Here is a 15,069-nt window from a genome sequence, read left to right as displayed (position 1 = left end):
AGCCATGATGGGAACTCCCTAAAATTTTTTTAAAAATAAAAACTAAAAAAGGAAAAGGAAAAAAAAGAAAAATCAATGACTTAAAAAAAGCCTACCAACCTTATTCTTCCCACAAAAAGGTCACTAGCCCAAGAGTGTTATAGGCAAGTTCTACCAGATCTCCAAAGAATAGTAATCCCTAATTAATTCAATCTTTTTCCAGAGAATATTATAATGGAAGCAACTTTATAAGGCTAGTATATAACCCAGACAACAAAATCTGATAGACAATTTGATAAAATTAAAAATAACCATAGATTTAAAAGTACAAAATCAATGCCAAATCATGAACCAGTAGTATATTAGATATTCAAAGATGAGTTAACATTGGAAAATATTAATGTAAATTACACTAAGATTACAAAAACCTCTGTTCCTCAGTTTATGCAGGAAATACTCTAGATAAAATTTACTACCTATTCACCTTTTACCACTTATTCAGGAAAATTTCTAGTTTAGTCTTAAACTAGGAAAAGAATATCCTGTCTATTTTTTAAAAATCCTACAGCAATCCTAGAAACCGAAACAAAACATAAAGGTGCTTAGCCTCACAAGTCGTAATGTGTAGGGTTGCTTCCACATTTTCAGTTATTTTCCATGCTCTTCCCATGGGAGGACCATACTTGCTCACCTACTGCGTTAACCTCATGACTTGCTTGAGATGTAAGTGAAAGTGGTATATACCACTTCCAAGCAGAAGATTCAAGAGCCACAGTGTGGTTCTTCCATTTTTCCTTTTCCCTCTACTGTGAGCCCAGCATTTCTCACCTTTAGTCTTGGTCCAACAGTCAAGAAGACACGGAGCAGGGCCCACAGCCAACCCCCAAGAGTATGTAACATGAGCAAGGAATAAACCACTACTACTCTAAGTCCAGAAGATTTGGAGGCTATTTGTTATTGCAGCATGATCTGTAAAAGTTGAGGGTGATCAAATAAATGCTAATCAAAATTTTAAGATGGTATTTCACACCATTATGAGAGGATGAAATAAATCAATACCAAAAAGTATTGATTATAATGTAGGAAGAATCAAGTAGTGATTGCTGGTTGCAATTTAATTGGCATAACCCTTTGGAGATTGCTTTGCCAATATCTGGGTAAACTGAAGAAGTAAAAGTGCATCTTATTAGCCCAGCAATTCCATTCCTGGGTGTCTATCCTGAAGAAATTACTGCATGAAAAAACAAGGAAACAGATACCATAATGTTCACTGAAACACTGATTGTTATACTATTTAAAAGAAATTGTGTGCCGGGGGCGAAATGGATACATTGTTAGTCATTTAAAGGAATACTATTAAAGCAGTTAAAATGAATAAAGTAGGTTCACACATATTAAAAAGACAAGTAAGAGCAGAGAGAGGGGAGATAACGCCTCAGCAGTTATGTTTAATGTTTTATTTCTTTTAAAAAATATCTAAAACACATGGCTAAATGATGATGTGATTAAAATTTTTATGGCACATATACAACTCCCCTATTATTTGCGTATTTTTCTATTTTTAAATGTATCAGGTCTGTTTGAAAAAGACTGGATAAAGATAGATTTAAACCCTAAAGCACATTGTTCAACCATGAGGTCTGGTGATATAAAGAACATCAGAGATGACAGGGCCTTCTAGATTAAGTAGTCCTATAGTCTAAAGATGAAGTCAATTTCTAGGCCACAGTTTGGCCCAGAGATTAAGTAAATGACTCAAGTTCACATAAAAAGTTATCAAGTTGGTTCCAAAAATCTAAACTCCCCAACTTTCAGGATAGGCAAGAAAAAAAGGACATGAGGTCAAATACAATGTAACTGAGTCAAATTCAGAAGACTACTCTATTGTTTCCTTATTGTCTCTACCCCTACTACTGAGACATACAGTTTTATTCTCTCTCTCCTCCTCTCTCTATGAGAGCTTTAAGGATCTTTATCTTTGGTCATTCCTTTTTTTAAAAACAACCGAAATATCAGAATTATAACTACATGGGTAAAACAAAGTTCTATATAACTATTACAAAGATAAAGATAAGGACCATGAAGCACTCAGTTTAGTGGTCAAGTTTACAACCTCCCCCGTCAAACCGCTGGGGCTGGAATCCTAGCTCAACCACTACCTACCTATGAAAGATTAGGTGAATTACTTAACCTAAGCCTTACATCCCTCGGTTGTAAGACTGGGAACATCTCTCATAATACCTACCTCCTACAGAGTCTCCTAGTATTTCATGAGATAATCCACTCAAACCTCTTCACATAGCTCCTCAGTAATAAACCTTAGATACCAGTATATGCCATGTAAATAGAGTAATTTAGCTACGAAAGGCAACAAACTCATTGTCATAAAATTCTAAGGCATTAAGTAAATGCTTTCAAGAAATTACATTGGCTTCGGTCAGCATCAGTGCTAATCAATTATATGCTTTGCAAATTGAGAGTGTTTTTTATTAAAGGAAACTAAATACATGAGCTAGATTTTAAATCATTACCTATCTTGGGATGAAAACACTTGGGCTTAAACTGATGAAATTTCCTCACTCTGACATTCAACTTAGGGCAACGTTTCTCCTCAAGTGCAACACTGATGGTCATGGGTAATATTCAAACTATGTAATGCCCACCCAGAGCAGACACCAGCCAATGCATGTGACCAGTGCAGTCTGTGAGAATATCAGCCCTGCTCACCCTTAAGGGTCAGAGACTATTGTTTCTAATGGAAATGATGAGCCTCTTCTATGGGTCTTACATTTTAACGCACAAGTGTGACAAAGTAGTTGATAGGAACACAAGAATATATTCACTGTGCCACGAATGACAGCAGACAGTACTTCCACTGTCACTCTACTCATCAAGAAGCTCTTGAGCCAGTGTCCTGTCTCACCTCCAGGTCACAGCTATACTCGGTGCCATCCAGGAGGGTCACTTTACACTGAACAGTCTTGGTCTTCTTGGTGGCTTTCTGAGAGGCCTTCTCTGCCTTTAGCTCATTGGTCTGCACCTCCTTTGTCTCCCTTTTTGCTGCTTCATCCAGTGTGTCCTCCTGTATTTCCTTTCCCTTCTCCTCTTCTCTCTCCTTACTTACTTCTTCAACAGGCTGTTGAGGAAAAAGAAATTAAGTTCATACTAAAGTTGACCAATCTGCAAAAGACAACACATTAAAAAGGGAAATTTTAGTAAGAACTAAACATGCAGACCTAAGATTTTAAAAAACCTCAAAATTTTGCTAGAAAAGATAGCTCCCCACACCTTCTTCACCCCACATGCCACTGCCAATTTTCTCATTTTGCCAATTTGGCAATTTTGGCATTAAATAAGTAAAAAGAATTACACCCCAGCAACTATAATTTAAATCATCTCTAAATAAATACATAAGTAAATAAATAAATTTCTAATTACAATTTCATGCCATAGCAAAACTTAGGCTTCATTAGGCAACCAAAATGCACAAACATAGAAAATTACTTCTTCTTACCGACTCAAAATAAATCAAATCTAAGATATAAAAGTACAAAACCATAAACAAAATGAAAAAACGACCTACGCTCTGGGAGAAAGTATCGGCAAATGATGTGGCTGACAAGGGTCTAATTTCCAAAATACGCAAACAGCTCACTCAACTCAATAACAAAAAAAAAAAAAAAAAAAAAAAAAACTCAATCAAAAAATGAGCAAGAAACCTAAATAGACATTTCTTTAAAGAAGACATACAGATGGCCAAGAAACACATGAAAAGATACATAGCATCACTAATTATTTTTGTTTCGATTTGCATTTTTCTAATAAGATACCATCTCACACCAGTCAGAATGGCCATCATTAAAAAAAATCTACAAAATAACAAATGCTGAAGAAGGGTTGGAGAAAAGGGAACTTTCCCACACCATTGGTGGGATGTAAACTGGTGCAGCCACTATGGAGGACAGTATGGAGAAGAGTATTTCTAATCTAAAAACAGAGTTGCCATATGGTCCAGCATTCCCACTCCTGGGCATATATCCAGAGAAAACTACAATTCAAAGAAGATACAAGCACCTCAATGTTCACAACAGCACAATTTACAATAGCCAAACATGAAGACAACCAAATCATCCACTGACAGATCGCTGGATAAAGATGTGGTGTGTACACACGCATGCACACACACACACGCAGACGAATACAATGGACCACTACTCGGCCATAAAAAAGATACAATGCCATTTGCAGCAACGTGGATGGACCTAGACATTCTCATACTAAGTGAAGTCAGTCAAAGATGAGTATCATATATCACTTAGATGTGGAATCTAAAATATGACACAAATGAACTTATCTATGAAATAGACTCACAGACACAGAACAGACTTGTGATTGCCAAGGGGAGGAGAAATGAGGGAGGGATTGGGAGTTTGGGATTAGCAGATACAAACTATTATACATAGAATGGATAAACTACAAGGTCCTACTGTATAGCACAGGGAACTATAATCTGTGACAAAGCATAACAGAAAAGAATATGAAAAAAAAGACACAGAAGTGCCTATTATTTAAAAGGCAGGATTCTGAAAGTATCTGTCTAACCCTAAATGGAATGGATATGAATTCTCATGATCTGCCTACTTAGGGATTTTTTTTTTCTTTCTTTTATCATTTTGGAAAGTTGTAACAGAGGAAGGCTGTGGTAGACCCTCCGAGTCCCATATTCCACGTACAGTAAGCCAAAGCAGTATCTGAATACAAGGCATCTGGAAATGATGCAAAACAAACAAATCCTTTTTGTTGACATGGTTAGGCCATCGAGCTTTCATTTCCAGACAATCACTTTGCAGACATACCTGCATCTCCAGACTGCTCACTGGAGGTTTCTCTTCCTTGACATCAACCTTAATCTGCTGTTGTTTCTGCAGAGCCATTTCCGCAGCATCACCCTTGGCCTGCTTTCCTTCTTCAGGAAGAGATTCCTCCTTAGCCAAAATCTGCTCTTCCACAACAGCTTGGGTAGGTTCTTTTTTATCTCCTCCATCTTTGGCCACGACTAAGGTGTAGGACTTCTGTTTCTTAAGCCACGGGGGTATGAACCGAGAAATGCCCCTGCTCCCAGATGGATCTCTCTCTTTCTTCTGGGGGCGTGAACTACTTTGGCTTTCAGCTGGAGGAGACGACTGGGAACCCTTTTCCTCCTCTGGATCAGAGGACTGGTTCTGCTGATTTTCTGCTACTTCTTTCGGTTTCTCCTTGGTTGCATCTGCTCCTAACTGGTCAGATTCCTTCTTCACCTCGGACGCGGAGCCAACTTCAGTAGTCATGGTCACAGCTTATTCTATGAACAAAACAAATCACCAAAGGTTGTTTTACAAATTCTCCCAGTTTTAATTTGGAGGCAAGGGGCAGGGGAAGGAAGGGGGAGGGGGGAACGGCAGAGAGATGGCAGGGAGAAAATAGATTTAGAAAAAGACAGTTCATAAGCACAAGAGAAGATGGAGATTGCTACCCTCAATGTTGAGAATTCTCTCAGAATCAAAGAACCAAAACTAGCATCACAATAGAACTAATTCTGATTCTGTACAGATAAAACCTCAAATTATCAAATGCTCTAGAAAGAGTGATTGCTTTTGTTTGATTTCATCTGGCTATAAATAATAATTCACCTCAAAGTTTCAATTTTTAAGGAAAATTACTTTTCTCTATATGCGGTATTCCTTATTCTCTAATATAAAAATGTTACTGCTAATGCTAGCAAATTCTGAGACACATTACATTGTGATTTTATATATTAAAAAAAAAGCTACAAAAATTCTAGGTCATAGAAAAATATATTTTACTTGTAAGAAAATTAAATTTGGAACAAAAAAGTCTTCTTTTTTAAATTCCTCAATTCACTATCTATTCCTATGCAAAGGTCAGTCTTCTAAGAAAGGTACTAAAACTATAATCACAACTCCAAACCTCCATCCCACCCAGCCTCATACACAGTTTCCTTGGTATATGCTATTATATGAAAAAAATATCTAGAGCCTCTAATCTGAACCAAATGAGGATATCACAGGGGTGGGGGTAAAATGCACATTATAAACAATCCCATCACAACTAATGAAAACAAAATTTAAATCTGAAAGCAGCCAAGTGTCTAAATTTTACACAAAAGGGACTTCTGAGGTAAAGCAGCACAAATGACATAGGCAAGCACATGAAAAAGATGCTCAACATCATTAATCAGAGAAATGCAAATTAAAACCACAATGAGATACCACCTCACATCTGCCAGAATAGCTATCATCAAAAAGAACACAAATAACCAATGCTGGTGAAGATGTGGAGAAAAGGGAACACTTGTACACTCTTGGTAGGAATATGAATTAGTGCAGCCACTGTGGAAAACAGCATGAGGGGGTTTCTCCAAACACTAAAAGCAGAGCTACTATATGACCCACAAATTTCATTCCTGGAAAAAAAAAAAAAGAGAGAGAGAGAGACACTAATTTGAAAAGATACCTGCATTGCGGTGTTGATAGTCACATTTATTTACAACAGCCAATTCACAGAAACCACCTAAGTGTCTATTCAGCAGATGAATGGATAAAGAAGAGGTGGTGTGTGGAATATTACTCAGCCATAAAGAAAGAATGAAAGTTTGCCATTTGTAACAACATATAGATAGACTTAGAGGGTATTATGCTAAGTAAAGTAAGTCAAATAGAGATAAATACAGTATGACATCACTTATATTTGGAATCTGAAAAATAAATTAGTAAATTAAAAAAAAAGACTCACAGATATAGAAAACAACCGGTGGTTCCCCCTGAGGGGAGGAAGAAAAAGGAGGTGCAAGATAGAGACAAGGGATTAAGAGGGATAAGCTACTATGTATAAAATAAAGGAGCTACGATGATGCACTAGACAGCACAAAGAATATAGCCAGTATCTTATAATAACTATTAATGGAATATATAACCTTAAAAACTGTGAATCATTATGTTATACACCTGTAACTTATACTTCAATTTAAAAAAATGGAAAAAAATTTAAATAAAAAACAATAGGCAGGGACAGCAGGCACAGTACAGTCTCTCCTCTCTTGTCAATAACAAAAGCACTCAAAGGCCAGCAACCTTGGCCAAAAGGAAGTTTCTCAGCTATCGTTAAAAGCTGTACAAACTTGAAAGGTTCAAAAAATAAACTATGCTTGCTTTCTTTTTTCAGCTTTATTGAAATATAATTCATATACCATAAAATTTACACTTTTAATCTATACCGTTAATGGCTCCAAGTATTTCAAAAAGTTGGGCAACCATCACCACCATCTAATCCTAGAATATTTCACTGTCCCAACAAGAAACCCTGTACCATTAATAGTTAACTCTCCATCCTCCCCTTTCTGCAGTCCATAGAAATCACTAAACTACTTCCAGCTATACAGATTTGCCTACTTGACATTTCAAATAAATGGAATCATACAACACATAGCATTTTCACTTAGCATACTTTTTTCCAAGGTTCATTCATGTTACAGCATATATCAGTACTACACTTGTTTCTCAAAATAGCACATATCTGATAAAATACCCAGAATATACAAAGAACTCTTACAACAGTAAAGACCAAAAACATTTTCTAGTCTTTTTATCCAAGTATAGTTGATTTACAATGCTGTGCCCCACCCCCCAAAAAATATTTAATATGCAAAAGATTTGAGCAGGTATTTCTCCAAATAAGAAATGACCAAAAAGCACTTGAAATGATGCTGGACATTGTTAATCATTAGGGAAATGAAAATCAAAACCACATGAGAAGAGTTCTCTTGTGGTGTAGCAGGTTAAGAATCCAGCATTGTCACTAGTGTGTCTTGGGTCACTGCTGTGGCATAGGTTCCATCCCTGCCCTAGGAACCTTTACATTCTATGGGCATAGCAAAAAAAAAAAAAAAAAAAAAGCACAGGACAAATACTTAACCCAAATTAGGAAAAAAGAGTCATCAGGAGGCAAACCTTTCTGCAAAAGTTGACATTTGAGTTGCTTTAACATAATGAGTATCCATTATTCAGGCAAAAGAGTTAAAATGGGAAGCATGTGCCAGGCATAGGCAAGTGTGCAGAAACATGAGAATATTCCTCCTGTAGGAAACAAGTACTGAACAATAACACACTATATACATAAAGTGGGGGCTCGTGAGTGGGGGTGCAAGGGGTGAGGTGAATTGGTGATGATAGGTAGGAAGTAGGCAGAAGCCAGAACATCCAAGGTTTGGAGTGTCATACTAAGAAAAGTCTGGTGGTTGACTTTAAGACAAGAAGTCACATGAGCTCTTTAAGTAATGTAATCAGATTCACATTTCAGATAGCCCAACTTTGCTGTAAAGCATAGGATGACAGAAAAGAATGAAACAGAAAGACATCCAGGAGGCTGATTCTCTAGTTCAGCATAAGAAGATAATGAATGGTCTGTACTATGGCAGAAGCAGTGAAGAACTGGATAAGAAATGAACCCAATGCTAAAGAAAAAACTGGACATGACGTGCTATCTCCTAAAAACGGCAAGTCAAAGAGAAGAAAGAGTGCTGGAAAAGTCCCAGGTTCCGAAAGATGAGGGTGATGGCAGAACCATCCATGGAAAAAAAGGTGTGGCCAACATAAATAAACTTGATTTTTAATTCATTGTGACTGAGAAGGTTGTGGAGGTGTCTAACTGGCCACTTTGTACAGAGGTCTTGAATGGAGGCCCCAGGTACAAAGATAGAGATCTGAGAGTTGTGATCATATGGGTGACAACTAAAAGCACAAATGATACTGACACCATCTAGAGAAGAAGTGCAGTTAGGGCTTAGAGGGTCCTGAAGAGAACGCTTATCACCACCGACATTTAAGGGCCAGGCAGAGGGAAAAGGCACAAGGGTGAGAAGAAACATCAAGTAAGACAGGAAGATCAGGGGACAGTAATGTCCTTGAGGGCGATGCGACAGGAAAGGAAACACATGCCCAGTTTTACATCTCATTCTTACGCACTTAAAATTCAAAATCGTATCTTCCGGAGTTCCCAGTGTGGCTCACAGGAAAAGAATCCAACTAGTAACCATGAGGTTGTGGGTTCAATCCCTGGCTGTGAGCTGTGGTGTAGGTCCCAGAGGCGGCTTGGATCTGGTGTGGCTGTGGCTGTGGTGTAGGCCGGCAGCTGTAGCTCCAATTCAAGACCTAGCCTGGAAACCTCCATATGCCATGGGCACAGCCCTAAAAAGGAAAAAAAAAAAAAAAAAAAAAAAACCGTATCTTCCAATAAGACCCTGATGAGTACTTGAACCGGCTCCATATTGTACAGAAAACCTTTTCTCCCCTCTTTAAGGTACCATTTTCCATGTACCAATTAAGTGGAACTTAATTAATCACGAAATGACCAAAGCTTACTATCAGTACAGAGTCTCTAATTACATTCTGAGAGTTGAATCAATGCTCTGGTAAAAATTAAAAACAATAGTGCCGCACGCTTGTCTGAGCTGACCATGGTAATTGGCAGCTAATTTCTTTGGCTCGAAGAGACAATCTGGAGACGGTTTGGGGGTCAAAATATTCTAAAAGCAATGAAATATAAAACTAAAGTGTCACTACTATGTTAAAAGCGTTAACATTTATGTTTTAATCATAAGATAGATCGGTCACTGCTTACTGTGTCAGACATCACACACAGAGTTTCTGCTCCTCAAAGCATTCTGCAGGGTAGGTATTATCCCCATTTTGTGGTAGTAAACAGAAGAGTAGAAGTTAAAGGGTTTGTCCAAGGCCACTGAATGGAGGACCACACAACTGTGTACACCTGTATTTCATAATGCAGTCACAAGTCCACACTGCGTAGGAAAGATGGAAACAACTGGAACCCTTGGCTCAGTCCTCAGTGATTCATGCCAGTCTGTCAAAATGACTGCTGAACCCATGAATCTATTCTGTGATTTGCTAAAAATAAGCCCTGTCCCTCCCCCAAATAAGAAATTTACAGATGAGTTCCCATCACACAGAAAGTCGTATTTGAAGGTTATCACATGGCCATGTTCTCAAAACGGAGCTGATGGATCAAAACTAAAGAAAGAGAGCTACTACAGAGCAGAAGAGCACAGATAAACCACACAACTAAGCCTTAAAATGCAGGCCTCCTCAATCATGGCTGTATGCGCAAGACTTCTCAGTTCTAAGAACTGCCCATCCAAAGGGAAATTACAAGATAAAATAGAATGCAAATGGTTACTTGGATTGTAAATATTCAACAATAAGGGTGGGTATAATTTATGTAAATAACTACATCCTTGAAGTTTCAAGAGAGCAACAAAGCTCAAACCTAAACATTACCTTCTTTGTTGATAAAATGGTTCTTGAACAAATCACCACCACCAAGAAAACATGATTACAGCACATCCATTCACCATAATTATCATGCCTGTAATGCTCAGTTTCAAATGTGGATAAGCCTTTAAATACAAAAAGGCCCACCAAAATGGAAACTCCAGCAGTAGAACACAAGCCCCTCCACTCAAATGAAAGCCCCCTGAGGGCTGGGATCTTAGAATCTTTCTTTTTTTTTCACTGCTATGTTCCCAGCATCTAAACTGGCACATAAGGGGCACCAGCTAAATATTTACTGAATGCATGCAGTGAAATCATCTGGTCTGAAACTCTCATTTTATCTTCTCAACAAGGAAACTGAGGCTTGAAAAGACTGGATTGGCCTGAGATCACAAAGTCAGAGGGTGAAGCCAAAACCAGAGAGAACCACAGCTTCCCAGACTCGAGCAATGCACATTCCACTAAACTTTAATTACAAATACCTAAAATCCATCATTAGTACAGTTATATAACATATTAAGTAAAGACCTTTCTACTTATCAGCAACCAAAAAGAACACTGCTGTGAACAGGCAGCCCATTAGACAGGCATGTGGTTTTGACACAATTACCATGTTGGCATGCTCCATCTGGGTCAATAAAAGTGTTCATTATTGTAACAGCTCCATGAGAAAAAGCATGCATCGCTTCACACACAACCAAGCAGAAAACCATCATCAACAGAGGATCAGCACTAGTTAGGTAAGGGGCTGTGTTATGTGAAACTATTCTTTTTTCTTATGATTAAGAAAGGAGATAAGGAGTTCCTGCTGTAGCTCAGGGGTTAGCGAACCCAACCAGTATCCATGAGGACATAGGTTCGATCCCTGGCCTCGCTCAGTGGGTTAAGGAGCCAACGTTGCTGTGAACTGTGGGGTAGGTCATAGGTGCAGCTTGGATCTTGTGTTGCTGTGGCATAGGCTGGCAGCTGTAGCTCTGATTCGACCTGGGAAATGGAATATGCCGCAAGTGCAGCTCTAAAAAGACCAAAAACAAAAACAAAAAACAAACAAACCCACAGATAAATTCCAAGGTACTGTTTCTACCACTAGCCTAAATTACCTATCACATCACATTATGCTACTGAAAACACTGGCCCTCCATCAGAGCACAACAGCAAGCAAAGCAAAGCAAAAAGATAACACTCTAGACATTCATACAAAGAACTTCAAGCAAGAAGTTCATGCTAATTATTGAGTCCAGATGTTTCCTGTTAAAACCTTGAGAGAACCAGCCCTACTCTAAGAGCCCTCACTGTTAGTCAAATCCCAGTGCAGGGAACAGGGTGGTTGCTGCTGCCGGCTGAGGGGCTTCCATCCTCTGCGGAGATGACCAGCAATAGGAAGTCTTTGATTTCTAGCAGCAGAGCTCAATCCATTCACTAGGGGACTCAAGACTTCTAAAATGGGGAAAGAGGCAATGACGGTAAGGTAGGAGAGAGGCTTTCCTTTGAACTTTGAGAAAGACAAAAGCAAAACTGTGCACCAAGTAACACACTGAAAAAATATGGGCAACATGCGCACAGTGCCAATTTGGCCATTTTCTGGGTCTGACAAATCTTGTTTTCATCCACTGTTGTGACTGCACAGAGGATATGTGGAGCACTTGCTAATACCCACAATCACTTGCTTATTTTACCTCCCCAAACAGCCTGTATCCCAAGAAAAGGTCTCTTAATACCCCCACTATCATCCCTTACAGGATAAGATGGGAGAAAAACAAAAGAGCAACCCCCAAAAAGGCATGATTTAGCAGCCAACTAACTCTACTTAGCAAGTAGTAAGAGTGATGCTTCTCAAATAATAGCCAACATGTTTTTTAAAGGGGAAGAGAAGGAGGAAAGAGGAAAAAGAAATATCTGGAGAGGGAGAAGGAATAACAAAAACAGGCAGACAGAGCAGACTGCAAATAATTCCTCTCCCTTGTAGGTTTATTTTTCTTAAGTGTCAAAAGGTCTAGAAAATATGACATCCTATATCCAAATAAGTACAGCTACATTCCAAAGGGACTATTTGTTAGTTTAAATTATCTATATGGTGAGGACAAACAAGAGTTATTTTATAAAATAAGTCAATGCTAAAAAAATTATTTAAAAGTAAAATAAGTCAATTCTGCCCACCTTATATAATGTGCTTTACCTTAACACATTAAATCACTTGTTTGGTTTCTTTTAAAGGGATAAAGGATGTATAAGAGAGACAGAAGTATTTCTATAAAGATATAAGCAAACATCTGGTTTAAATTAAGCCCACATATACAAAAGATATGAACTGTAGCCCCTTGCTAATTCAAGTCTAGGCGGGATTAAGTTACATTCAGAGCATGTATTTCCTGCACCCTTTCTACTTTTTAACAGAACTTGAATTTTGTTCAGCTTCTCTCTCTTTTCCACACAGGTGCCCACAGAGGCTGGCTCCAGGTCAGGCCACAAGGTCATGGTCTACTGGTCTCAGGCAAACATGGCGGTCCCCCTTCCCCTGGCCAAGGAGACTCTATGTAGAGAGTCTGTTCGCAGGCTCCTGGGAAAACATTCTTCCTTCTACCAAGAGTCACAGGAAGAGAAGGCTCCTCTTCTGCCTCTGAACATTGTATCTGTGACTTTCAGAAATGCTATTGACGGAGTTCCCGTTGTGGCTCAGAGGGTTACAAGCCCTACTGGTATCCATGAGGATGTGGGTTCCATCCCTGGCCTTGCTCTGTGGGCTAAGGATTCGGTGTTGCAGTGAGCTGTGGTGTAGGCCAGCAGCTGCAGCTCTGATTTGATCCCTAGCCTGGGAACTTCCATATGTTGTGGGCACGGTCCTAAAAAGACAAAAAAAAGAAAAAAGAAATGCTATTGCCATCTTGAATAATCCATGAGGGGAGAAGGCCTGAGGACAAAGTGACATACAGCAGAGGGCACCAGCGAGAGAATCACAGAGAAGAGGACCAGCCCACTACACAGGCGACACACGGCCAGGCCCTGCGTTTGAGCATCCCATTATGTGAAATAACATATCCTCTATAGGTTGAACAATTAAGCCGGAGGTTGAGTTATTTGCAACCACTATTAGCCTCTGCGTATTGAGACAAGCATTAGAAAATAAGTCCTAAGAAACTGGGAGCACATAAAGAACCATCTCAGGTAATGATCCCTCCCCCACTGGGTTTTATCGCCCTCAAGCCTAAGAGCCATGGTTGTCAAAATGTCCCATTTTTTCCAGGTGCTCGACTTTTAAAAACTTTGTCTCTGAGTTAACATTAGTGAGATAAACCATTAATTCTTCATTCTAACAACTCTAAATAAAAATGAAACAAACTATCTTAGAGTTCAAAGAAAAAGATTCCCTTTCTTTCTATATTGGAGAGGGGGTATATGAAAATCAAAGCAGTACCCTACCCTAATAACACCCAAGATAAGTGTAACAATCTTACTGTTCAAAGCAAATCCCTGCTGCTCTCATTAAGAATCATGTCAAGAAAGATATCTGTGCCAGGCAAGTCTTCTCCACAAGCAACCGAGGACATTCTAGAAACAGATACCCTTTCCTGGAGCTCAGGATACAGAGGCTGTGCATAAATCATTAAGGATCCTAATCGTGCACATTATTCTCATAATCAAAATGCACGTAAACCTGTCATATGGGGCCTTCCAACAGCACACATTCATCAAGGTGAGGGAGACATCCAGAACACTGCTGGCTCTTCATCAATCAACTACACACAGTGGGTTGTATGCTCAGAATTTTTGATGAACTGCATTTGCTCAAATTCCTTCTCTCAGATGGGGGCCTAACTTTTGTAAAGGCCAAAGCTGGAGCTACAGTCTTTGTGTGGGAGGCCAACTCATCTTTGGATAAAATAACATATGATGGTTTGGAGATTAACTCTGGGAACTAAACAGATTAGACCAGGATTAGAATTCCGGCTCTGTCTCAGACTAGCCACGTAACCATGGACAAGTTGTTTAGCCTTTTGCCAAGTCTCAGTTTCCTCATAAGCAAAATGGGGATATTAATACACAACCACTGGGTGGCTCTAAGGATTAAAGTGGATGCTCTACATAAAGTGCCTGGCACATAATAAGTTCATAACAAATGGTGGGCCAGAGTTTCCATCATGGCTCAGCAGTAACAAACCTGACTACAATCCATGAGGACACAGGTTTGATCCCGGGCCTTGTTCAGTGCATTAAGGATCAGGTGTTAGCCATGAGCTGTGGTGTAGGTCGCAGACGCAGCTCAGATCCCACATTGCTGTGGCTATGGTGGTGGCCAGCAACTACAGCTCTGATTTGATCCCTTGCCTGGGAACCTCCATATGCAGCGAGTGCGGCCCTAAAGAAAACAAATAAATAAGTAAATGGTGGGCCACTGTCACCGTATGGGAATTCTGTAAAAGAAGGGACTATATCCGTTTGTTCACTAATGATAGCCATATTAATAGTGAGAACAGAAATAATAATACCGAATGATAATACAGGTATTGGTTGAACACTGTTCTAGAGACTTTGCATGCAGCAATTCCTTCAATACTCACAATACTTTCAGGTAGGAACTAAAAGTATTCTCGTGGTACAGATGAAGAAGTAAAAAGCAGATAATCTGGCTGTGTCACTGCAGTGGTGCAGGTGTCACCACTGTGGCACAAGTTCTACCCCTAGCCTGGAAACTTCCACATGCTGTGAAAGTGGGCACAAAAAAAATAAATAAATAAAAGAGGATAAATAA

The 15,069-nt window shown here is 39.1% G+C and overlaps 1 protein-coding gene across 41 annotated transcripts in view; it reads right to left on the bottom strand.

Annotated features, from left to right (window-relative positions):
- Positions 1 to 15,069, bottom strand: part of EPB41L2 (erythrocyte membrane protein band 4.1 like 2) — a 212,434-nt gene that overhangs the window by 105,311 nt on the left and 92,054 nt on the right. For all 41 annotated transcript variants that reach the window (XM_021088293.1, XM_021088255.1, XM_021088313.1 and 38 more), the window contains 2 exons: positions 4,836 to 5,320; positions 2,903 to 3,115 (listed from right to left, as the gene is read on the bottom strand). In XM_021088293.1, coding sequence (XP_020943952.1) covers positions 2,903 to 3,115; positions 4,836 to 5,306 — 684 coding nt within the window. In that variant the 5' untranslated portion in view covers positions 5,307 to 5,320. The remainder of the gene's footprint in view (positions 1 to 2,902; positions 3,116 to 4,835; positions 5,321 to 15,069) is intronic.

The sequence above is a fragment of the Sus scrofa genome, chromosome 1 (assembly GCF_000003025.6).
Source record: "Sus scrofa isolate TJ Tabasco breed Duroc chromosome 1, Sscrofa11.1, whole genome shotgun sequence".
NCBI lineage: Eukaryota > Metazoa > Chordata > Mammalia > Artiodactyla > Suidae > Sus > Sus scrofa.
The sequence above is the reverse complement of the archived record's forward strand: the minus strand, read 5'-3'. Positions and strand labels throughout refer to the sequence as shown.